General features: G+C 47.0%; 1 protein-coding gene across 1 annotated transcript in view; it reads left to right on the top strand.

Annotated features, from left to right (window-relative positions):
* The window catches only part of LOC122935164 (vomeronasal type-2 receptor 26-like), a 124,317-nt gene that overhangs the window by 79,455 nt on the left and 20,616 nt on the right, over positions 1 to 24,246 (top strand). The window contains exons 4-6 of the mRNA XM_044290928.1: positions 11,768 to 12,059; positions 12,104 to 12,140; positions 23,168 to 23,401. Coding sequence (XP_044146863.1) covers positions 11,768 to 12,059; positions 12,104 to 12,140; positions 23,168 to 23,401 — 563 coding nt within the window. The remainder of the gene's footprint in view (positions 1 to 11,767; positions 12,060 to 12,103; positions 12,141 to 23,167; positions 23,402 to 24,246) is intronic.

Genomic DNA, 24,246 nt, shown 5'->3' on the forward strand with positions numbered 1-24,246 from the left:
GCTGTGTTCAATTGGAGTTCTGATCACAGATTCTCTCCTATTCTCTCCCTCACAGCAGCAGCATCCTCTCCCTACACTAAGCACAGCAGAGTGAGATGCAGTGCTACGTGACTCCAAGTTATATAGAGGCTGGGTCACATGCTGCACTGGCCAATCACAGCCATGCCATTAGTAGGCATGGCTGTGATGGCTTCTAAGGTCACACAGTTAAACACTTGTTGATTGGCTGCTCTGCAGCATTTCAAAAAGCGCGAAGAAATCGCCGAACACCTAACCCGAACCCGAACTTTGACTGAAATGTTCGGGTTTGGGTCCAGGGTCCAAAAATCCTAAAGTTCAGTACGAACCCGAATTTTACAGTTTGGTTTCACTCAATCCTATTTAAAAGTAATATCGGGGAGTATTACTTTTCTGAGAGAGTAGTGGATGCATGGAATAGCCTTCCTGCAGAAGTGGTAGCTGCAAATACAGTGAAGGAGTATAGGCATGCATGGGATAAGCATAAGGCCATCCTTCATATAAGATAGGGCCAAGGGCTATTCATTGTATTCAGTATATTGGGCAGACTAGATGGGCCAAATGGTTCTTATCTGCCGACACATTCTATGTTTCTATGTTTCTAAGTTAAGTTAACTAACATTACTATTACCTCGCTCCAGGTCCAAATGTATTACACCCAAGAGTTCTTACAGAACTCGGTTCAGTTACTGCTGTGTTGCTCTCATAAATTTTAGAAATTCTTTAGGGACTGGTATTGTCACGGATGTAGTAGGGGAGAACACCAAAAGACAACAAGATGGAAGGGAAAAAGACACTAGGCCTCACCAATAGGGAAGGAAAAGGGTCACCACTAGGGATGAGCGAACTCGAACTGTATAGTTCGGGTTCGTACCGAATTTTGGGGTGTCCGTGACACGGACCCGAACCCGGACATTTTCGTAAAAGTCCGGGTTCGGGTTCGGTGTTCGTCGCTTTCTTCGCGCTTTTGTGACGCTTTCTTGGCGCTTTTTGAAAGGCTGCAAAGCAGCCAATCAACAAGCGTCATACTACTTGCCCCAAGAGGCCATCACAGCCATGCCTACTATTGGCATGGCTGTGATTGGCCAGAGCACCATGTGACCCAGCCTCTATTTAAGCTGGAGTCACATAGCGCCGCCCGTCACTCTGCTCTGATTAGCGTAGGGAGAGGTTGCGGCTGCGACAGTAGGGCGAGATTAGGCAGATTAACTCCTCCAAAGGACTTGATTAACTGATCGATCTGCAGCTGTGGATCATTGAGCTGCTGATCCTCAATTGCTCACTGTTTTTAGGCTGCCCAGACCGTTTGTCAGTCACATTTTTCTGGGGTGATCGGCGGCCATTTTGTGTCTTGTGGTGCGCCAGCACAAGCTGCGACCAAGTGCATTTAACCCTCAATGGTGTGGTTGTTTTTTGGTTAAAGCCTACATCAGGGTGAAGCTGTCACACCAAGTGCATTTAACCAGCAATAGTCTGTTTATTTTTTGGCCATATACTACATCAGGGGCAAGCTGCGCCTGTCACCAAGTGCATTTAACCCTCAATGGTGCGTTTGTTTTTTGGCTAAAGCCTACATCAGGGTGAAGCTGTCACACCAAGTGCATTTAACCAGCAATAGTCTGTTTATTTTTTGGCCATATACTACATCAGGGGCAAGCTGCGCCCGTCACCAAGTGCATTTAACCCTCAGTAGTGTGGTTGGTCAAGCTATCACACCAAGTGCATTTAACCAGCAATAGTCTGTTCATTTTTTGGCCATATACTAAATCAGGGGCAAGCTGCGCCCGTCACCAAGTGCATTTAACCAGCAATAGTCTGTTCATTTTTTGGCCATATACTACATCAGGGGCAAGCTGCGCCCGTCACCAAGTGCATTTAACCCTCAGTAGTGTGGTTGGTCAAGCTGTGACACCAAGTGCATTTAACCAGCAATAGTCTGTTCATTTTTTGGCCATATACTACATCAGGGGCAAGCTGCGCCCATCACCAAGTGCATTTAACCAGCAATAGTGTGGTTATTTTTTGGCCATATCCCAGTCTAATTCTGTCACTAAATCCATATCGGTCACCCAGCGCCTAAATACTAGGCCTCAAATTTATATCCCGCTAAATCTCTCGTTACCGCTGTCCTGTTGTGGCTGGGAAAGTTATTTAGTGTCCGTCAAAGGACATTTTTTGTTCTGGGTTGAAATACAATTCCCAATTTAGCAATTTAAAAATTTAGTGGTTTCTGCTGTATCAGAGCTATTTGAAATCTATCCCTAAAAGGGTATATAATATTCAAGGTGCACATAGGGTCATTCAGAATAACTTCACACACACCCGCTACTGTGTATTTCCAAGTCTAATTCTGGCACTAAACCCATACCTGTCACCCAGCGCCTAAATACTAGGCCTCAAATTTATATCCCGCTAAATCTGTCCTTAGTGCTGTAGCTGGGCGAGTTATTTAGTGTCCGTTCAAGCACATTTCTTGTTCTGGGTTGAAATACAATTCCCAATTTAGCAATTTAAAAATTTAGTGGTTTCTGCTGTATCAGAGCTATTTGAAATCTATCCCTAAAAGGGTATATAATATTCAAGGTGCACATAGGGTCATTCAGAATAACTTCACACACCCGCTACTGTGCATTTCCAAGTCTAATTCTGTCACTAAACCCATACCTGTCACCCAGCGCCTAAATACTAGGCCTCAAATTTATATCCAGCTAAATCTGTCCTTAGTGCTGTAGCTGGGCGAGTTATTTAGTGTCCGTTCAAGCACATTTCTTGTTCTGGGTTGAAATACAATTCCCAATTTAGCAATTTCATAATTTAGTGGTTTCTGCTATATCAGAGCTATTTGAAATCTATCCCTAAAAGGGTATATAATATTCAAGGTGCACATTGGGTCATTCAGAATAACTTCACACACCCGCTACTGTGTATTTCCAAGTCTAATTCTGTCACTAAACCCATACCTGTCACCCAGCGCCTAAATACTAGGCCTCAAATTTATATCCAGCTAAATCTGTCCTTAGTGCTGTAGCTGGGCGAGTTATTTAGTGTCCGTTCAAGCACATTTCTTGTTCTGGGTTGAAATACAATTCCCAATTTAGCAATTTCATAATTTAGTGGTTTCTGCTATATCAGAGCTATTTGAAATCTATCCCTAAAAGGGTATATAATATTCAAGGTGCACATTGGGTCATTCAGAATAACTTCACACACCCGCTACTGTGTATTTCCAAGTCTAATTCTGTCACTAAACCCATACCTGTCACCCAGCGCCTAAATACTAGGCCTCAAATTTATATCCAGCTAAATCTGTCCTTAGTGCTGTAGCTGGGCGAGTTATTTAGTGTCCGTTCAAGCACATTTCTTGTTCTGGGTTGAAATACAATTCCCAATTTAGCAATTTCATAATTTAGTGGTTTCTGCTATATCAGAGCTATTTGAAATCTATCCCTAAAAGGGTAGATCATATTGAAGGTGCACATTGGGTCATTCAGAATAACTTCACACACCCGCTACTGTGCATTTCCAAGTCTAATTCTGTCACTAAACCCATACCTGTCACCCAGCGCCTAAATACTAGGCCTCAAATTTATATCCTGCTAAATCTCTCGTTAACGCTGTCCTGTTGTGGCTGGGAAGGTTATTTAGTGTCCGTCAAAGCACATTTTTTGTTCTGGGTTGAAATACAATTCCCAATTTAGCAATTTCATAATTTAGTGGTTTCTGCTATATCAGAGCTATTTGAAATCTATCCCTAAAAGGGTATATAATATTCAAGGTGCACATAGGGTCATTCAGAATAACTTCACACACACCCGCTACTGTGTATTTCTAAGTCTAATTCTGTCACTAAACCCATACCTGTCACCCAGCGCCTAAATACTAGGCCTCAAATTTATATCCAGCTAAATCTCTCGTTAACGCTGTCCTGTTGTGGCTGGGAAAGTTATTTAGTGTCCGTCAAAGCACATTTTTTGTTCTGGGTTTAAATACAATTCCCAATTTAGCAATTTCATAATTTAGTGGTTTCTGCTATATCAGAGCTATTTGAAATCTATCCCTAAAAGGGTATATAATATTCAAGGTGCACATTGGGTCATTCAGAATAACTTCACACACACACGCTTCTGTGCATTTCCAAGTCTAATTCTGTCACTAAATCCATACCGGTCACCCAGCGCCTAAATACTAGGCCTCAAATTTATATCCCGCTGAATTTGAATACAATACATTGTGCCAAATAATATATTTGTTGTTGTGGTGAACCATAACAATGAGAAAAACATCTAGTAAGGGACGCGGACGTGGACATGGTCGTGGTGGTGTTAGTGGACCCTCTGGTGCTGGGAGAGGACGTGGCCGTTCTGCCACATCCACATGTCCTAGTGTACCAACTACCTCAGGTCCCAGTAGCCGCCAGAATTTACAGCGATATATGGTGGGGCCCAATGCCGTTCTAAGGATGGTAAGGCCTGAGCAGGTACAGGCATTAGTCAATTGGGTGGCCGACAGTGGATCCAGCACGTTCACATTATCTCCCACCCAGTCTTCTGCAGAAAGCGCACAGATGGCGCCTGAAAACCAACCCCATCAGTCTGTCACATCACCCCCATGCATACCAGGGAAACTGTCTCAGCCTCAAGTTATGCAGCAGTCTCTTATGCTGTTTGAAGACTCCGCTGGCAGGGTTTCCCAAGGGCATCCACCTAGCCCTTCCCCAGCGGTGAAAGACATAGAATGCACTGACGCACAACCACTTATGTTTCCTGATGATGAGGACATGGGAATACCACCTCAGCATGTCTCTGATGATGACGAAACACAGGTGCCAACTGCTGCGTCTTTCTGCAGTGTGCAGACTGAACAGGAGGTCAGGGATCAAGACTGGGTGGAAGACGATGCAGGGGACGATGAGGTCCTAGACCCCACATGGAATGAAGGTCGTGCCACTGACTTTCACAGTTCGGAGGAAGAGGCAGTGGTGAGACCGAGCCAACAGCGTAGCAAAAGAGGGAGCAGTGGGCAAAAGCATAACACCCGCCGCCAAGAGACTCCGCCTGCTACTGACCGCCGCCATCTGGGACCGAGCACCCCAAAGGCAGCTTCAAGGAGTTCCCTGGCATGGCACTTCTTCAAACAATGTGCTGACGACAAGACCCGAGTGGTTTGCACGCTGTGCCATCAGAGCCTGAAGCGAGGCATTAACGTTCTGAACCTGAGCACAACCTGCATGACCAGGCACCTGCATGCAAAGCATGAACTGCAGTGGAGTAAACACCTTAAAACCAAGGAAGTCACTCAGGCTCCCCCTGCTACCTCTTCTGCTGCTGCCGCCTCGGCCTATTCTGCTGCTGCCGCCTCGGCCTCTTCCTCCGCCTCTGGAGGAACGTTGGCACCTGCCGCCCAGCAAACAGGGGATGTACCACCAACACCACCACCACCACCTCCGTCACCAAGCGTCTCAACCATGTCACACGCCAGCGTTCAGCTCTCCATCTCACAAACATTTGATAGAAAGCGTAAATTCCCACCTAGCCACCCTCGATCCCTGGCCCTGAATGCCAGCATTTCTAAACTACTGGCCTATGAAATGCTGTCATTTAGGCTGGTGGACACAGACAGCTTCAAACAGCTCATGTCGCTTGCTGTCCCACAGTATGTTGTTCCCAGCCGGCACTACTTCTCCAAGAGAGCCGTGCCTTCCCTGCACAACCAAGTATCCGATAAAATCAAGTGTGCACTGCGCAACGCCATCTGTAGCAAGGTCCACCTAACCACAGATACGTGGACCAGTAAGCACGGCCAGGGACGCTATATCTCCCTAACTGCACACTGGGTAAATGTAGTGGCAGCTGGGCCCCAGGCGGAGAGCTGTTTGGCGCACGTCCTTCCGCCGCCAAGGATCGCAGGGCAACATTCTTTGCCTCCTGTTGCCACCTCCTCCTTCTCGGCTTCCTCCTCCTCTTCTTCCACCTGCTCATCCAGTCAGCCACACACCTTCACCACCAACTTCAGCACAGCCCGGGGTAAACGTCAGCAGGCCATTCTGAAACTCATATGTTTGGGGGACAGGCCCCACACCGCACAGGAGTTGTGGCGGGGTATTGAACAACAGACCGACGAGTGGTTGCTGCCGGTGAGCCTCAAGCCCGGCCTGGTGGTGTGTGATAATGGGCGAAATCTCGTTGCAGCTCTGGGACTAGCCAATTTGACGCACATCCCTTGCTTGGCGCATGTGCTGAATTTGGTGGTGCAGAAGTTCATTCACAACTACCCCGACATGTCAGAGCTGCTGCATAAAGTGCGGGCCGTCTGTTCGCGCTTCCGGCGTTCACATCCTGCTGCTGCTCGCCTGTCTGCGCTACAGCGTAACTTCGGCCTTCCCGCTCACCGCCTCATATGCGACGTGCCCACCAGGTGGAACTCCACCTTGCACATGCTGGACAGACTGTGCGAGCAGCAGCAGGCCATAGTGGAGTTTCAGCTGCAGCACGCACGGGTCAGTCGCACTACAGAACAGCACCACTTCACCACCAATGACTGGGCCTCCATGCGAGACCTGTGTGCCCTGTTGCGCTGTTTCGAGTACTCCACCAACATGGCCAGTGGCGATGACACCGTTATCAGCGTTACAATACCACTTCTATGTCTCCTTGAGAAAACACTTAGGGCGATGATGGAAGAGGAGGTGGCCCAGGAGGAGGAGGAGGAGGAGGAGGAAGAGGGGTCATTTTTAGCACTTTCAGGCCAGTCTCTTCGAAGTGACTCAGAGGGAGGTTTTTGGCAACAGCAGAGGCCAGGTACAAATGTGGCCAGCCAGGGCCCACTACTGGAGGACGAGGAGGACGAGGATGAGGAGGAGGTGGAGGAGGATGAGGATGAAGCATGGTCACAGCGGGGTGGCACCCAACGCAGCTCGGGTCCATCACTGGTGCGTGGCTGGGGGGAAAGGCAGGACGATGACGATACGCCTCCCACAGAGGACAGCTTGTCCTTACCCCTGGGCAGCCTGGCACACATGAGCGACTACATGCTGCAGTGCCTGCGCAACGACAGCAGAGTTGCCCACATTTTAACCTGTGCGGACTACTGGGTTGCCACCCTGCTGGATCCACGCTACAAAGACAATGTGCCCACCTTACTTCCTGCACTGGAGCGTGATAGGAAGATGCGCGAGTACAAGCAGCACGTTGGTAGACGCGCTACTGAGAGCATTCCCAAATGTCACAGGGGAACAAGTGGAAGCCCAAGGCCAAGGCAGAGGAGGAGCAAGAGGTCGCCAAGGCAGCTGTGTCACGGCCAGCTCCTCTGAGGGCAGGGTTAGCATGGCAGAGATGTGGAAAACTTTTGTCAACACGCCACAGCTAACTGCACCACCACCTGATACGCAACGTGTTAGCAGGAGGCAACATTTCACTAACATGGTGGAACAGTACGTGTGCACACCCCTCCACGTACTGACTGATGGTTCGGCCCCATTCAACTTCTGGGTCTCTAAATTGTCCACGTGGCCAGAGCTAGCCTTTTATGCCTTGGAGGTGCTGGCCTGCCCGGCAGCCAGCGTTTTGTCTGAACGTGTATTCAGCACGGCAGGGGGCGTCATTACAGACAAACGCAGCCGCCTGTCTACAGCCAATGTGGACAAGCTGACGTTCATAAAAATGAACCAGGCATGGATCCCACAGGACCTGTCCGTCCCTTGTCCAGATTAGACATTAACTACCTCCCCATAACCATATATTATTGGACTCCAGGGCACTTCCTCATTCAATCCTATTTTTATTTTCATTTTACCATTATATTGCGAGGCTACCCAAAGTTGAATGAACCTCTCCTCTGCCTGTGTGCTAGGCCTAAATATATGCCAATGGACTGTTGCAGTGGTGGCTGACATGAAGCCTGATTCTCTGCTATGACATGCAGACTAATTCTCTGCTGACATGAAGCCAGATTGTCTGTTACGGGACCTCTCTCCTCTGCCTGGGTGCTGGGCCTAAATTTATGACAATGGACTGTTGCAGTGGTGGCTGACGTGAAGCCTGATTCTCTGCTATGACATGCAGACTGATTCTCTGCTGACATGAAGCCAGATTGTCTGTTACGGGACCTCTCTGCTCTGCCTGTGTGCTAGGCCTAAATATATGCCAATGGACTGTTGCAGTGGTGGGTGACGTGAAGCCTCATTCTCTGCTATGACATGCAGACTGATTCTCTGCTGACATGAAGCCAGATCGTCTGTTACGGGACCTCTCTGCTCTGCCTGTGTGCTAGGCCTAAATATATGCCAATGGACTGTTGCAGTGGTGGGTGACGTGAAGCCTCATTCTCTGCTATGACATGCAGACTGATTCTCTGCTGACATGAAGCCAGATCGTCTGTTACGGGACCTCTCTGCTCTGCCTGTGTGCTAGGCCTAAATATATGCCAATGGACTGTTGCAGTGGTGGGTGACGTGAAGCCTCATTCTCTGCTATGACATGCAGACTGATTCTCTGCTGACATGAAGCCAGATTGTCTGTTACGGGACCTCTCTGCTCTGCCTGTGTGCTAGGCCTAAATATATGCCAATGGACTGTTGCAGTGGTGGGTGACGTGAAGCCTCATTCTCTGCTATGACATGCAGACTGATTCTCTGCTGTCATGAAGCCAGATTGTCTGTTACGGGACCTCTCTGCTCTGCCTGTGTGTGTGCTGGGCCTAAATTTATGACAATGGACTGTTGCAGTGGTGGCTGACGTGAAGCCTGATTCTCTGCTATGACATGCAGACTGATTCTCTGCTGACATGAAGCCAGATTGTCTGTTACGGGACCTCTCTGCTCTGCCTGTGTGCTAGGCCTAAATATATGCCAATGGACTGTTGCAGTGGTGGGTGACGTGAAGCCTCATTCTCTGCTATGACATGCAGACTGATTCTCTGCTGACATGAAGCCAGATCGTCTGTTACGGGACCTCTCTGCTCTTCCTGTGTGCTAGGCCTAAATATATGCCAATGGACTGTTGCAGTGGTGGGTGACGTGAAGCCTCATTCTCTGCTATGACATGCAGACTGATTCTCTGCTGACATGAAGCCAGATCGTCTGTTACGGGACCTCTCTGCTCTGCCTGTGTGCTAGGCCTAAATATATGCCAATGGACTGTTGCAGTGGTGGGTGACGTGAAGCCTCATTCTCTGCTATGACATGCAGACTAATTCTCTGCTGACATGAAGACAGATTCTCTGTTACGGGACCTCCCTCCTCTGCCTGGGTGCTGGGCCTAAATATATGCCAATGGACTGTTGCAGTGGTGGCTGACGTGAAGCCTCATTCTCTGCTATGACATGCAGACTAATTCTCTGCTGACATGAAGACAGATTCTCTGTTACGGGACCTCTCTCCTCTGCCTGGGTGCCGGGGCCTAAATATCTGAGAATGGACTGTTCCAGTGGTGGGTGACGGGAAGCCAGATTCTCTGCTATGGAACCTCTCTCCAATTGATTTTGGTTAATTTTTATTTATTTAATTTTTATTTTAATTCATTTCCCTATCCACATTTGTTTGCAGGGGATTTACCTACATGTTGCTGCCTTTTGCAGCCCTCTAGCTCTTTCCTGGGCTGTTTTACAGCCTTTTTAGTGCCGAAAAGTTCGGGTCCCCATTGACTTCAATGGGGTTCGGGTTCGGGACGAAGTTCGGATCGGGTTCGGATCCCGAACCCGAACATTTCCGGGATGTTCGGCCGAACTTCTCGAACCCGAACATCCAGGTGTTCGCTCAACTCTAGTCACCACCTATAAAACCCTGCTCCTGGCCCTAACTCCTATCCGCATGGGCACCTCTCGATGGTAGAGATTACCATACACAGGAACCTAGATAGCCCTGGTGGCCCTCAAATGCCCTAATGGTAATGACAGGGCAGAGACAACCCGCTTTTTCCCTGGTGAAGGAACCATCGTCTCGCTGAGGCCTAGTAAACAACAAAGGTGGGGGGGAATACAAAATACAACAAGCGAATCACTTAACTTCTGAGGTTGATGGATGATGGATGAACAGGACTTCAACTAGAACTACACTCCAGCTCTTCCAAAAACCAAATTAAGCTATCCAGAGCAAGGAGTGATGGGTAAAGTCAGACTAAATAGGGGGAGGTAAAGGTCACATGATCCACACCTGAACAGGAGGTGTGGACACACAAGCAACACACAGACAAAGTGAAACCAAAACCAAAAGAGGCTGCCAGATCACTAATGTGCAGATAATCTTTCAAGGATGGGATTAGGAGCACAATTTTTATTTTAGGCTACTTTCACACTTGCGGCAGGACGGATCCGGCAGGCTGGTCTCCCTGTCGGATCCGTCCTTCCACTGTTTCGCCGTATCGTCGGACCGCTGTTCCGCCGTTCCGTCCCCATTGACTATAATGGGGACGGGGGCTGAGCTCCGGCGCAGCACGGCAGTGCATGGAGAAATCCGCCGGACTAAAAAGTCCTGCATGTCCGACTTTTTAGTCCAGCGGCTTTCGCCGTGCACCGCAATGGGGACGGAGCGGCGGTCCGGCAATACGGCGAAACAGCGGAAGGACGGTTCCGACAGGGAGACCAGCCTGCCGGATCCGTCCTGCCGCAAGTGTGAAAGTAGCCTTAGCAGATGACACCAAGCTATGTAGTACTGTGCAGTCTAAGGAAGATGTACACAAACCACAAGCTGACTTTGACATCAACTTGGCAATTGTGGATAAATGTAAAGTTCTGCATCTGGGTAGTAATAATCTAAGTGTTTCATATGTTCTAGGGGTAGTAACTCTGGGAGATTTACTTTTCAAAAAGGATTTGGGTGTACTTGTAGATCGTAGATGAAATAACAGCATACAATGTCAATCAGCTGCTTGTAAGGCTAGCAGGATATTTTCTTGTATTAAGTGAGGCATGGACTCGCGGGACAGGGATGTAATATTACCACTTTTACCACTTTACAAAGCGTTAGTGCGGCCTCACCAGGAATGTGCAGTTCTGTTCTGGCCACCAGTCCATAGAAAAGATGCCCTGGAGCTGCAAAAAGTACAGAGGAGGGCGACTAAATTGTTGAGGGGCCTGGATGGTCTTAGGAAAGATTAAAATAATTAAATGTATTTAGTCTTGAGAAGAGACATCTAAGGGGGAACATTAATAAACTATTCAAATATATAAATGGGCCATACAAAAAATATGGTGAAAAGCTGTTCCATGTAAAATGCCCTAAAAAGACAAGGAGGCACTGCCTGCGACTGGAGAAGAAAAAGTTCAGTTTTCAGAGAGGTCAAGGCTTCTTTACTGTAAGAACTGTGAATCTATGGAATAGTCTACCTCACGACGTGGTCACAACATAACACTGGGCAGTTTTATGAAGGACTTAGATAAATTCTTAAAAGCAAATAACATTAATTCTTATAAAAATACAAAGAAATCTGGGTCTCACTCGCCTTTTTCAAAAATTTGCTTCCCCACTTATCCCTTGGTTGAACTTGATGGATTTATGTCTTTTTGCAACCATGTTAAGTATGTAATTATGTAATAGTTGCATTTCTTCTGCAACGAGGTACCTCTAAATGTAATAATGTCTATCTGCTCCTGAAAGAGATGTTTCTAAATGTATCCTCACTGTTTGCATAGATCTATGGCTACAACTTTGTACGTGGAAATATGAAGCATGGAAATGAAAAAAAAAATAATATCCATGGCTTTGGTATACAGACACATGGTCAATATACTGTAATCATGTTTATACATCTTGTAGACCATCTCTTCATTTAGCGAGACATCTCCTGGTCTTCATGTTCGCCATAGAAGAAATAAACAGAAGATCTGACCTCTTACCTAATATCACTCTGGGATACAAGATCTATGACTCCGGTGTGTTAGAACATAAAGCTGTACAGAGTGCACTGAGTATACTGTCAGGACGAGAAGAAGCCGTCCCCAACTACAGCTGTGATGAGAAGAACAAAGTGGTGGCTTTTATCGGACACTTGATGTCTGCCCCCAGTCTGTCCATAGCGGAGATAACTGGGATCTATGGCTATCCTCAGGTAAAAAAAAGGACTAACACTTTCAATATGCTTTTCTTATACAGTGGACTGAAGGTGCAGGGAAGGTTGTGGAACAAGGGAGTCAGTCACACCCTGGCAATACACAGAACATACAAACTCCATGCAGATGTTGCCCCTGGTTGGATTTGCTGCCCAGTAACATTGTTACAGTATACTGCTGAAAAACATCTAAAAACAAATGATAAAATCCTTATAATAGAGATGATAAAGCATGAAAATAGAACATCTAAACTTACCTGCAAACATATATGTCATAAGGTAATCAAATACAACCACTGTGGGTTAGCTTTGTTCACATGGCTTTTTCTTAGGTCAGTTTTAAATATTTTTCACCTGGAAGAGAACATAGCAGCCCAAAGTCTCTGATTATTTTTTGTATTTTTATCTAATGATGTGTGAAGAAGATCTTCAAAGGTTTCACAGAGTGTCCAAACTATGGAGAACTCATGTAGAAACCCCAATTTACTGTAATGTAGAAACCCAATATACAAAAGCCATTGAAAAGCAATTGAAGGTGTTTGCTTAACGCATTTAGTTTAGATAACACGTCTCATAAATCATGAGTGTTAACTTTACTACATCTGTACTGTATTGTCCCTCAATATGTCCAGTAATAAAAAACCTGAAATGCATGGTTCTCCCTGCTAGATCTATGTTAATGTATCCAGAGTGGCTCTCTCTAACACTCCATTACAACCAGAGACAGTCCTGTAGACAGCATTATTTCAGGGCTCCTACCCCTCATCAGCACAGAGCAGCGGCCGGTTATCAGGTTGGGCTGAGCTCATTTGCATATTTGGACCTATTGACCGTTAAGATTCTGTATTTGCTCTATAAAAGAGATGACTTTTGAAATGTCTCTAAAGAGCTTCCTGAAGTTCAGTGCGGTCCTGTAATCGGAGGCCACTGCTGCCACAAGTCAGTTCCCTAAATGCCCCCCCCCAGATATTACAGCAATGAGTGATATAATTGCAAAGTGGAACCAAAGCACCCAGCAGTGAAGACCACGTAAAGTTGGAGAATGGAGTCGCTGAGTACTGAGGCATATACTTCATAAAAGTCACTAACCCTCTGCTGACCCCAATACAAACCTACTCTGGAATTAACATCAGCACAAAAACTGTACTTTGCCAGGAGCTTCATACATGGGTTTCCATAGCTGAGCAGCTGTGTGCAAGCCTTCCAACACCCAGTCCAATGCTTGGATGGAGTGGTGTAAAGCATGGTGCCACTAGACTCTGGAGCCAGGGACACATATTCTGTGGAGTGACCAATCAGGCTTTTCTATCTGGCAGTCTGATGAATGAGTCTCCACATAACAGTATGTGGCACCAGAACGTGAGCGAAGACCAAACAAATAACTGTGCTGCATAAATATAATATAAAGCTGAAGAACCACAAGCTAGGAGCTGTATAAATAACCTGAGCCCCTGATTGGGCCAGCATTGAGCATTCTGGGTCTGGTGGCTGACAGAGGGGACAAGTGTCCAGCGGAGGCACCCATAAATCCATGAATTCCTCTCTAGTACTCCTTTATATAATTCTTTTGTTTCCATCAGAGTTTTCTGCCTTATCGCATTCTTCGTAGAAACGTTGGTTCTGAAAGAAGGGTTTATGGTTTATGGTAGTAAGCTTGTGCTGAAGAGCTGAACAAACAAATTTTAAAAAAAATAGTGTCCAATTTGTTTTATCTACCGATGAGCGAATTTCCAAAAAATTTAATTTGATGAATTTCCTAAAAAGATTTGCTTCAATCCAAATTTATTTGCGACAAATTATGTTAAAAAACTGCTATTTCCTGGCTGCAGAAAGCCTTTATAGAGGTGTAGAACACTGTGCCTTGCAGTAACACACATAGGGAGTCTGCTGTGGTAGTGAAATAATACTGTGAGTCAGTATGACATGCAGATGACAGGCGTCGCTCTTAGAATCACTGCACATTTCACTTACTTGGGCAGTCACGGGGCCAAAACTGACCAAATAACTCAAGTATGAACTCGGAACACGGTCCGTGAGATCCCGGCCTGGCTTCCTGCTGAGTGCAGTAGGGCATGGCATCATAGGCTGCTATGACGCTGTGCTCTTTGTGCCACTTCTGCTGTACAGTAATGCACCTGTATGATCTATACGAGTCTGCTTTTATATATATATATATATATATATATACAGTCATGTGAAAAAATTAGGACACCCTTTGAAAGCATGTGGTTTTTTGTAACATTTTTAATAAAAGGTTATTTCATCTCCGTTTCAACAATACAGAGAGATTAAAGTAATCCGACTAAACAAAGAAAACTGAAGAAAAGTATTTTCAAGATCTTCTGTAAATGTCATTCTACAAAAATGCCTATTCTAACTGAGGAAAAAGATAGGACACCCTTGCCCCTAATAGCGAGTGTTACCTCCTTTGGCTGAAATAACTGCAGTGAGACGGTTCTTGTAGCCATCTACCAGTCTTCGACATCGGTCTGAGGAAATTTTACCCCACTCCTCAATGCAGAACTTTTTCAGCTGTGAGATGTTTGAGGGGTTTCTTGCACGTACAGCCCTTTTCAAGTCACCCCACAGCATCTCAATGGGATTCAAATCTGGACTTTGACTTGGCCATTCCAGGACTCTCCATTTCTTCTTTTTCAGCCAATCTTTGGTTGATTTACTAGTATGTTTTGGGTCATTGTCATGTTGCATGGTCCAGTTCCGCTTCAGCTTTAATTTTCTAACTGATGGTCTCACATGTTCTTCAAGCACCTTCTGATACACAGTAGAATTCATCGTGGATTCTATGATGGTGAGCTGACCAGGTCCTGCTGCAGCAAAGCAGCCCCAAACCATGACACTTCCACCTCCATGCTTCACAGTTGGTATGAGGTTCTTTTCTTGGAATGCTGTGTTTGGTTTACGCCAAACATGTCCTCTGCTGTTGTGTCCAAATAATTCAATTTTGGACTCATCTGTCCAAAGAACATTATTCCAGAAGTCCTGGTCTTTGTCAACTTTATCTCTGGCAAATGTCAGTCTGGCCTCGATGTTTCTCTTGGAAAGCAAAGGTTTCCTCCTTGCACACCTCCCATGCAAGTTAAACTTGTACAGTCTCTTTCTGATTGTAGAGGCATGTACTTCTACATCAACAGTAGCCAGAGCCTGCTGTAGTTCTCGAGATGACACTTTAGGGTTTTTGGAGACCTCTTTTAGCATCTTGCGGTCTGCTCTTGGGGTGAACTTGCTGGGGCGACCAGTCCTGGGCATGTTGGCAGTTGTTTTGAAAGCCCTCCACTTGTAGACTATCTTCCGGACAGTGGAATGGCTGATTTCAAAATCTTTTGAGATCTTTTTAAATCCCTTCCCAGACTCATAGGCCGCTACAATCTTTTTTCTGAAGTCCTCTGACAGCTCTTTTGCTCTCACCATGGTGCTCACTCTCACTTCAACAGTCAGGAGCACACCAAACTAAATGTCTGAGGTTTAAATAGGGCAAGCCTCATTCAACATGCAGAGTAACGATCTACTAATTATGTGCACCTGGTGTGATATACCTGTGTGAGATCTGAGCCAATTTAAGAGGGAATACATGTGAGGGTGTCCTATCTTTTTCCTCAGTTAGAATAGGCATTTTTGTAGAATGACATTTACAGAAGATCTTGAAAAGACTTTTCTTCAGTTTTATTTGTTTAGTTGGATTACTTTAATCTCTCTGTATTGTTGAAACGGAGATGAAATAACCTTTTATTAAAAATGTTACAAAAAAACACATGCTTTCAAAGGGTGTCCTAATTTTTTCACATGACTGTATATATATATTGCAGCTGCCTGCCCGTGTGTGAGAGGCTGCAGGCTCACAGACAGTACTATGTGCACACCATTCATACAGGGTGTGACAGACAGTACCTTGCAGATAAAAAATCGTCAATTTATTATTATATTTTTTTATATAATCGCAGTTGCCAGACAGTGAGAGGCTGCAGGCTCAGTCACAGACTATACTGTGTGCACACCATTCATACAGGATGTCACAATACCTTGCAGATAAAAAAATGACAATTTATTTTTTCTCTGTGATATAATCGCAGTTGCAAGCCAGTGTGTGTCAGACCCACACAGACTGTACTGTGCCCACTGGCTAGGCCACCACTCATACCGTTACAGGGTGTCACTCACAATACCTTGCAAATAAAAAAAAGTCAATTTATTATTTTTCTGTGATATAATCGCAGTTGCAAGCCAGTGTGTGTCAGACCCACACAGACTGTACTGTGCCCACTGCCCACCAATTGTATAGGGTGGCACAGTAACTTGCACGCATAGTACCACTTATAAAAAAAAAAGAGGCAGGCCACCCCGCAGGGGCCATCGTGGTTGTGGTGCTGTGATTTCCACCGGCCCTGGAATAATGCCCAGTGTTCAGAGGCCACGTACCCTGAACCTAAAAAATTCTGAGAACATAGTTGACTGGCTTACACAGGACACCCAATCTTCAACAGCTTTCGCTAAGAACCTTGACGCACCATCCTCCTCCAGCTCAGCTTTGTTCACCTGCTCTCAAGTTACCACTCTCCCGCCCGCCGCCACCACCACCACTACCACCACAGCCACCACAGCTGCTTCATTTGATCCGTCAGAGGAGTTATTTACACATCAGTTGGATGAAATTAGTGATGCGCAACCATTATTGCCAGGGGATGTAGATAACAGGGATATGTCTCAGTCAGGCAGCATTACACAGATGGACGTACAGTGTGATAATGATGATGATGTTGTACCCATTGCTGCTTCCTTTGCTACGGTGTCAGATACAAGTGAAGTGATTTATGTTGACGATGTGTCCGTGGATGCCACGTGAGTGCCTGCTCGAAGAGAAGAAGAAGAGGGGGAAAGTTCAGAAGGGGAGACAGAGAGAAGGAGGAGACGAGTTGGAAGCAGGGGGAGGTCGTCGCAAGGAGCTAGTAGCACAGTCAGACAGCATGTATCGGCACCTGGGGTAAGCCAGAATGCCGTCATTGCAAAGCTCAGCAGTGTGGCATTTTTTTTGTGTGTCTGCCTCTGATAACAGCGATGCCATTTGCAACCTATGCCAAAAGAAACTGAGTCGTGGGAAGTCCAACACCCACCTCGATTCAACTGCTTTGCGAAGGCACATGATCTCACATTACAAACGCCAATGGGATCAACACATGAGTACAAGCAGCACACAAACTCAAAGCCACCATCCTCCTTCTGGTCCAGCATCTTCAGCCACGTCAACCACTGCTATCCTCCTTGCCCCCTCTCAACCACCCGCCACTCAGCCTCTCACCTTCAGCAGTTCCATCTCATCTGCCCACAGTCAAGTGTCTGTCAAGGAAATGTTTGAGCGTAAGAAGCCAATGTCACAGAGTCACCCCCTTGCCCGGCGCCTGACAGCTGGCTTGACGGAACTCTTAGCCCGCCAGCTTTTACCATACCAGCTGGTGGAGTCTGAGGCCTTCAAAAAATTTGTCGCTATTGGGACACCACAGTGGAAGGTACCCAGACAAATTTTTCTCTCAAAAAAGACCTATACTCAGTTATTGAAAAGGAAGTCATGGCATCTCAGGCATACAGTGTTGGGGCAAGGGTCCATCTGACCACTGATACCTGGTCTGCAAAGCATGGTCAGGGCAGGTATATCACCTACACTGCGCATTGCGACCAGCACTCCAGTCCGCCCTGAACGCACAGGTGGATCAGTGGCTGACCCCGCACCAACTGAAAATCGGCAAAGTGGTGTGTGACAATGGAAGAAATTTGTTGGCGGCATTGAATTTGGGCAAGTTGTCACATGTGCCGTGCATGGCGCATGTGTTGAATCTCATCGTACAACCGTTTGTGTCTAGGTACCCAGGCTTACAGGACGTCCTCAAGCAGGCCAGGAAGGTGTGTGGCCATTTCAGGCGTTCCTACACGGCCATGGCGCACTTTTCAGACATTCAGAACCGAAACAACATGCCAGTGAGGCGCTTGATTTGCGACAGCCCGACACATTGGAATTCAACACTCCTAATGTTCGACCGCCTGCTCCCACAAGAAAAAGCCGTCAACGAGTATTTGCATGACCGGGGTGCTAGGACAGCCTCTGCGGAGCTGGGAATTTCTTTGCCACGTTACTGGACGATCATGCGCAATGCCTTTAGGCTCATGCGTCCTTTTGAGGAGGTGAAAAACCTAGTCAGTCGCACGAAAGGCACCATCAGCGACCTCATCCCATTTGTTTTCTTCCTGGAGCGTGCCCTGCGAAGAGTGCTGGATCAGGCTGTAGATGAGCGTGAAGAGGAAGAGTTGTAGTCAGGGGCGTAACTAGAAGTGACTGGGCCCCACAGCAAATATTTGTAAGGGCCCCCCCCAGCGCGCTTCGCATCTCCCTCCTCCTGTGTAAACCCCACTCCTTTGGCACAGTTTAGCGGTATACTGTATATTGTGAGGCACAGTGTAGCGGTATACTGTATATTGTGGGGCACAGTGTAGCGGTATACTGTATATTGTGGGGCACAGTGTAGAGGTGTATATTGTGGGGCACAGTGTAGAGGCATACTGTATATTGTGGGGCACAGTGTAGCGGTATACTGTATATTGTGGGGCACAGTGTAGAGGTATACTGTATATTGTGGGGCACAGTGTAGCGGTATACTGTATATTGTGTGGCACAGTGTAGAGGTATACTGTACATTGTGGAGCACAGTGTAGAGGTATACTGTATATTGTGGGGCACAGTGTAGAGGTATACTGTATATTGTGGGGCACAGTGTAGAGGTATACTGTATATTGTGGGGCACAGTGTAGAGGTATACTGTATATTGTGGGGCACAGTGTAGCGGTATACTGTATATTGTGGGGCACAGTGTAGCGGTATACTGTATATTGTGTGGCACAGTGTAGCGGTATACTGTATATTGTGTGGCACAGTGTAGAGGTATACTGTATATTGTGTGGCACAGTGTAGCGGTATACTGTATATTGTGTGGCACAGTGTAGCGGTATACTGTATATTGTGGGGCACAGTGTAGAGGCATACTGTATATTGTGGGGCACAGTGTAGAGGCATACTGTATATTGTGGGGCACAGTGTAGAGGTATACTGTATATTGTGGGGCACAGTGTAGAGGCATACTGTATGTTGTGGGGCACAGTGTAGAGGTATACTGTATATTGTGGGGCACAGTGTAGAGGTATACTGTATATTGTGGGGCACAGTGTAGAGGTGTATATTGTGGGGCACAGTGTAGAGGCATACTGTATATTGTGGGGCACAGTGTAGAGGTATACTGTATATTGTGGGGCACAGTGTAGAGGTGTATATTGTGGGGCACAGTGTAGAGGCATACTGTATATTGTGGGGCACAGTGTAGAGGTATACTGTATATTGTGGGGCACAGTGTAGGGGTATACTGTATATTGTGTGGCACAGTGTAGAGGTATACTGTATATTGTGTGGCACAGTGTAGAGGTATACTGTATATTGTGGGGCACAGTGTAGCAGTATACTGTACATTGTGGGGCACAGTGTAGAGGTATACTGTATATTGTGTGGCACAGTAGCGGTATACTGTATATTGTGTGGCACAGTGTAGAGGTATACTGTATATTGTGGGGCACAGTGTAGGGGTATACTGTATATTGTGTGGCACAGTGTAGAGGTATACTGTATATTGTGTGGCACAGTGTAGAGGTATACTGTATATTGTGGGGCACAGTGTAGCAGTATACTGTACATTGTGGGGCACAGTGTAGAGGTATACTGTATATTGTGTGGCACAGTGTAGAGGTATACTGTATATTGTGTGGCACAGTGTAGCGGTATACTGTATATTGTGTGGCACAGTGTAGAGGTATACTGTATATTGTGGGGCACAGTGTAGCGGTATACTGTATATTGTGGGGCACAGTGTAGAGGTATACTGTATATTGTGGGGCACAGTGTAGCAGTATACTGTACATTGTGGGGCACAATATAGAGGTATACTGTACATTGTGGGTCACGGTGTATGCTATGTGTGTATCACATAAACATATTTCATATGAACACTTACAGTTACTTGGCTTTGCCCTTGGGGATCTCGGACGCCACTTCCACACTTTGCCGGGGGCTCGGCGGAGCTGATGTTGTGTTTTATCCTAATGAGAAAGATTTTATAATAAGGATTTGGAGAAGGGGCAGAGGAATAGCAGAGCAGGGAGAGGCCGGTGCTGTTACTAGGGGGTCATACCATGGGGGAGTAATAAAGCCCACCATAATGCCCCCCCAGTAGAAATAATTCTCCTTATAATGTGACATTGCAAAAATACCCCCTTGTAATGCCCCCAGTTGAGCTAATGTCCCCATAGTGCCCCCATAATGTGCCAGTATAAAATGCCCCTATATCGTGCCCCCAGTAAATTCCCCCATAGTGCTCCTCTCCCCCCTTCCTGCTAGTGCCCCCCATAATGTACCAGTATAAAATGCCCCATATATAGTGCCCCGGTAGATGCCCCTCAGTGTCCGGCCTCTGATAGGCTGCCGGCCTAGTGTCCCCCATAATGCCCCCCAATAATGTGCCAGTAAGTGTCCCCATAGATGCCCCCCCATCATGTGCCAGTATCAAGTGCCTCTCCCCCCCACATGTCCCAGTATCATAGTGCCATCTCCCCACATGTGCCAGTATCAAGTGCCTCTCTCCTTCCCACCCCCCATGTGCCAGTATCATAGTGCCAAACCCCCCCATGTGCCAGTATCAAGTGCCTCTCTCTTCCCCCCCATGTCCCATTATCATAGTGCCATCTCCCCCCAAAAAAGTGCCAGTATTAAGTGCCTCTCCCCCCCATGTGCCAGTATCAGTGCCAACCCCCCCCCCACACACATGCCAGTATCAAGTGCCTCTATCCTCCCCCCCATGTCCCAGTATCATAGTGCCAACTGCCATCTCCCCCCCCCCAAAAAAAAAGTGCCAATATCAAGTGCCTCTCTCCCTCCCCATGTGCCAGTATCAGGTTCCTCTCTCCCCTCCCCCCCATGTGCCAGTATCAAGTGCCAACCCCCCCTCTCCCCTCCAGGTGCCAGTATCAGGTGCCTCTCCCCCCCCATGTCCCAGTATCATAGTGCCATCTCCCCACCCCAACAAAAAAAGTGCCAGTATCAAGTGCCTCTCTCCCTCCCCCCCCACCCCATATGCCAGTATCAGGTGCCAACCCCTTTCCCCCCCATGTGCCAGTATGAGGTGCCTCTTCCCCCCCATGTGCCAGTATCAGGTGCCAACCCCCCCTCCCCCCCAGGTGCCAGTATCAGGTGCCACTCTCCCCCCCCCATGTGCCAGTATCAGGTGCCTCCCGCTCCCCCATGGCAGTAACAGTCGGGTATTAAAAAAAATAAAAATAAACACTTCTACTTACCTCCATGTCAGCGATGCGATGCAGCCTCTTCCTGTGTCCCGCCCTGTATGTCCTTATATGGAGTCAGTGCTTGTATTTCAGAAAAAGCTTCTGCTGGGATTCGAACCCACAACCTTCTGCTTCAGAGGCAAAGCAGCTAACCACTAGACCAGACCAGCTGCCTTGCTCCTCACTGAAAAAAATATGAGACTTCTACTGTTATAGCTGGCTCACATCTATACACATGACAGCTGCTCATATATAGAGATATAGCAGAGCTGAATGTGCTGAGACAGCTGTCATATACAGATATAGCAGTATCTCAGATATATCTCTATATGACAGCTGTTCCAGCACACTCAGCTCTGCTATATCTCTATATGATAGCTGCCCCAGCAAACCCAGCTCTGCTACATCTATGCATATGACAGCTGCTCAAACACACCCAGCACTGCTATATCTCTATATGACAGCTGTCCCAGCACACTCAGCTCTGCTATATCTCTATATATGACAGCTGCTCCAGCACACCCAGCTCTGCTACATCTATATATCTCTAAGTATTGCTATACAGTAGATAGATATATATAGATATAGCAGAGCTGAGTGTGCTGGGGCAGCTGTCATGTGTATAGATGTAGCAGAACTGGGTGTGTTTCGGCAGCTGTCATGTGTATAGATGTAGTAGAGCTGGGTTTGCTGGGGCAGCTGTCATATATAGAGATATAGCAGAGCTGATTGTGCTGGGACAGCTGTCATATAGAGATATAGCAGTGCTGGGTGTGTTGGGGCAGCTGTCATGTGTATAGTTGTAGCAGAACTGACTGTGTTTTGGTAGCTGTCATGTGTATAGATGTAGTAGAGCTGGGTTTGCTGGGGCAGCTGTCATATATAGAGATATAGCAGAGCTGAGTGTGTTGGGGGCAGCTGTCATGTGTATAGATGTAGCAGAGCTGGCTGTGTTTCGGCAGCTGTCATGTGTATAGATGTTGTAGAGCTGGGTTTGCTGGGGCAGCTGTCATATATAGAGATATAGCAGAGCTGATTGTGCTGGGACAGCTGTCATATAGAGATATAGCAGTGCTGGGTGTGTTGGGGGCAGCTGTCATGTGTATAGATGTAGCAGAGCTGACTGTGTTTTGGCAGCTGTCATGTGTATAGATGTAGTAGAGCTGGGTTTGCTGGGGCAGCTGTCATATATAGAGATATAGCAGAGCTGAGTGTGTTGGGGCAGCTGTCATGTGTATAGATGTAGCAGAGCTGGCTGTGTTTCGGTAGCTGTCATGTGTATAGATGTAGTAGAGCTGGGTTTGCTGGGGCAGCTGTCATATATAGAGATATAGCAGAGCTGAGTGTGCAGGGACAGCTGTCATATAGAGATATAGCAGTGCTAGGTGTGTTTGGGCAGCTGTCATATGTATAGATGTACAATTAGCCAGCTATAACAGTAGAAGTCTCATATTTTTTCAATGAGTTGTAATGCAGCCTTTATGGCTGTGAGGGTAAATGCTTTGCCACTGCTAGATTGGAGGTTGTGGGTTCGAATCCCAGACCAGGAGACTTTAGCAGACAGTAAAATTGGATCACACTAGCGGCTGCTGTGAAGGGGCCCTGAACACGATATTTAACTAACTTGAAAATAAAACTGACACACACGCTGCCGGGGCGCTGGGCCCCGAAGCAGCTGCTTCCCCGGTAGTTACGCCACTGGTTGTAGTCACCATCACCACCAGAAACAGCCTTGTCAACATCACTTGCCGGACCTGGGGAAACGCTGTATGAGGAGTATGAGGAGTATGAGGAGTATGAGGAGTATGAGGAGTATGAGGAGTATGAGGAGTATGAGGAGTATGAGGAGTATGAGGAGTATGAGGAGTATGAGGAGTATGAGGAGTATGAGGAGTATGAGGAGTATGAGGAGTATGAGGAGTATGAGGAGTATGAGCAAGAGGAGTCAGAGGAGGAATGTGGCTTTGAGAAGGAGGAAGACCAACCACAGCAGGCATCCCAGGGTGCTCGTTGTTGTCACCTATCTGGGACCCGTGGTGTTGTACGTGGCTGGGGGGGAAGAAAATACCGTCAATGACATCAGTGAGGACGAGGAATGGGAAATAAGTAGCTCGGCATCGAACCTTGTGCAAATGGGGTCTTTCATGCTTTTCATGTCTGTTGAGGGACCCTTGTAAAAAAAGGATGAAGGAGAACGACCTGTACTGGGTGGCCCACGCTACTAGACCCCCGGTATAAGCAGAAAGTGGCGGAAATGTTACCAAATTACCGGAAGTCAGAAAGGACGCAGCAGTACAAAACCAAACAAAAAAAATATGCTTTACACAGCTTATAAGGGGGATGTCACAGCACAACGGGAATCTAACTGGGGAAGAGGTGAAAGTAATCCTCCTCCTACCACGACCACGGCGACAAGGACAGGACGCTTTACAGATGTGTTGTTGATGGAGGACATGCAGAGCTTTTTCAGTCCTACACATCGCCACAGCCCTTCGGGATCCAGCCTTAGAGAACGACTCGACCGACAGGTAGCAGACTACCTCGCCTTAACTGCAGATATCGACACTCTGAGGAGCGATGAACCCCTTGACTACTGGGCCTGAGCTATCCCAGTTTGCGATAGAACTTCTGGCCTGCCCCGCTTCAAGTGTCCTGTCAGAAAGGACCTTCAGTGCAGCAGTAGGCATTGTCACTGACAAAAGAAGTCGCCTCGGTCAAAAAAGTGTTGATTACCTCACCTTCATTAAGATGAATGAGGCCTGGATCCCGAAGGGACTGACAGTGGGGGATACGTTTGACTAAC

Source organism: Bufo gargarizans, chromosome 4 (assembly GCF_014858855.1).
Source record: "Bufo gargarizans isolate SCDJY-AF-19 chromosome 4, ASM1485885v1, whole genome shotgun sequence".
NCBI lineage: Eukaryota > Metazoa > Chordata > Amphibia > Anura > Bufonidae > Bufo > Bufo gargarizans.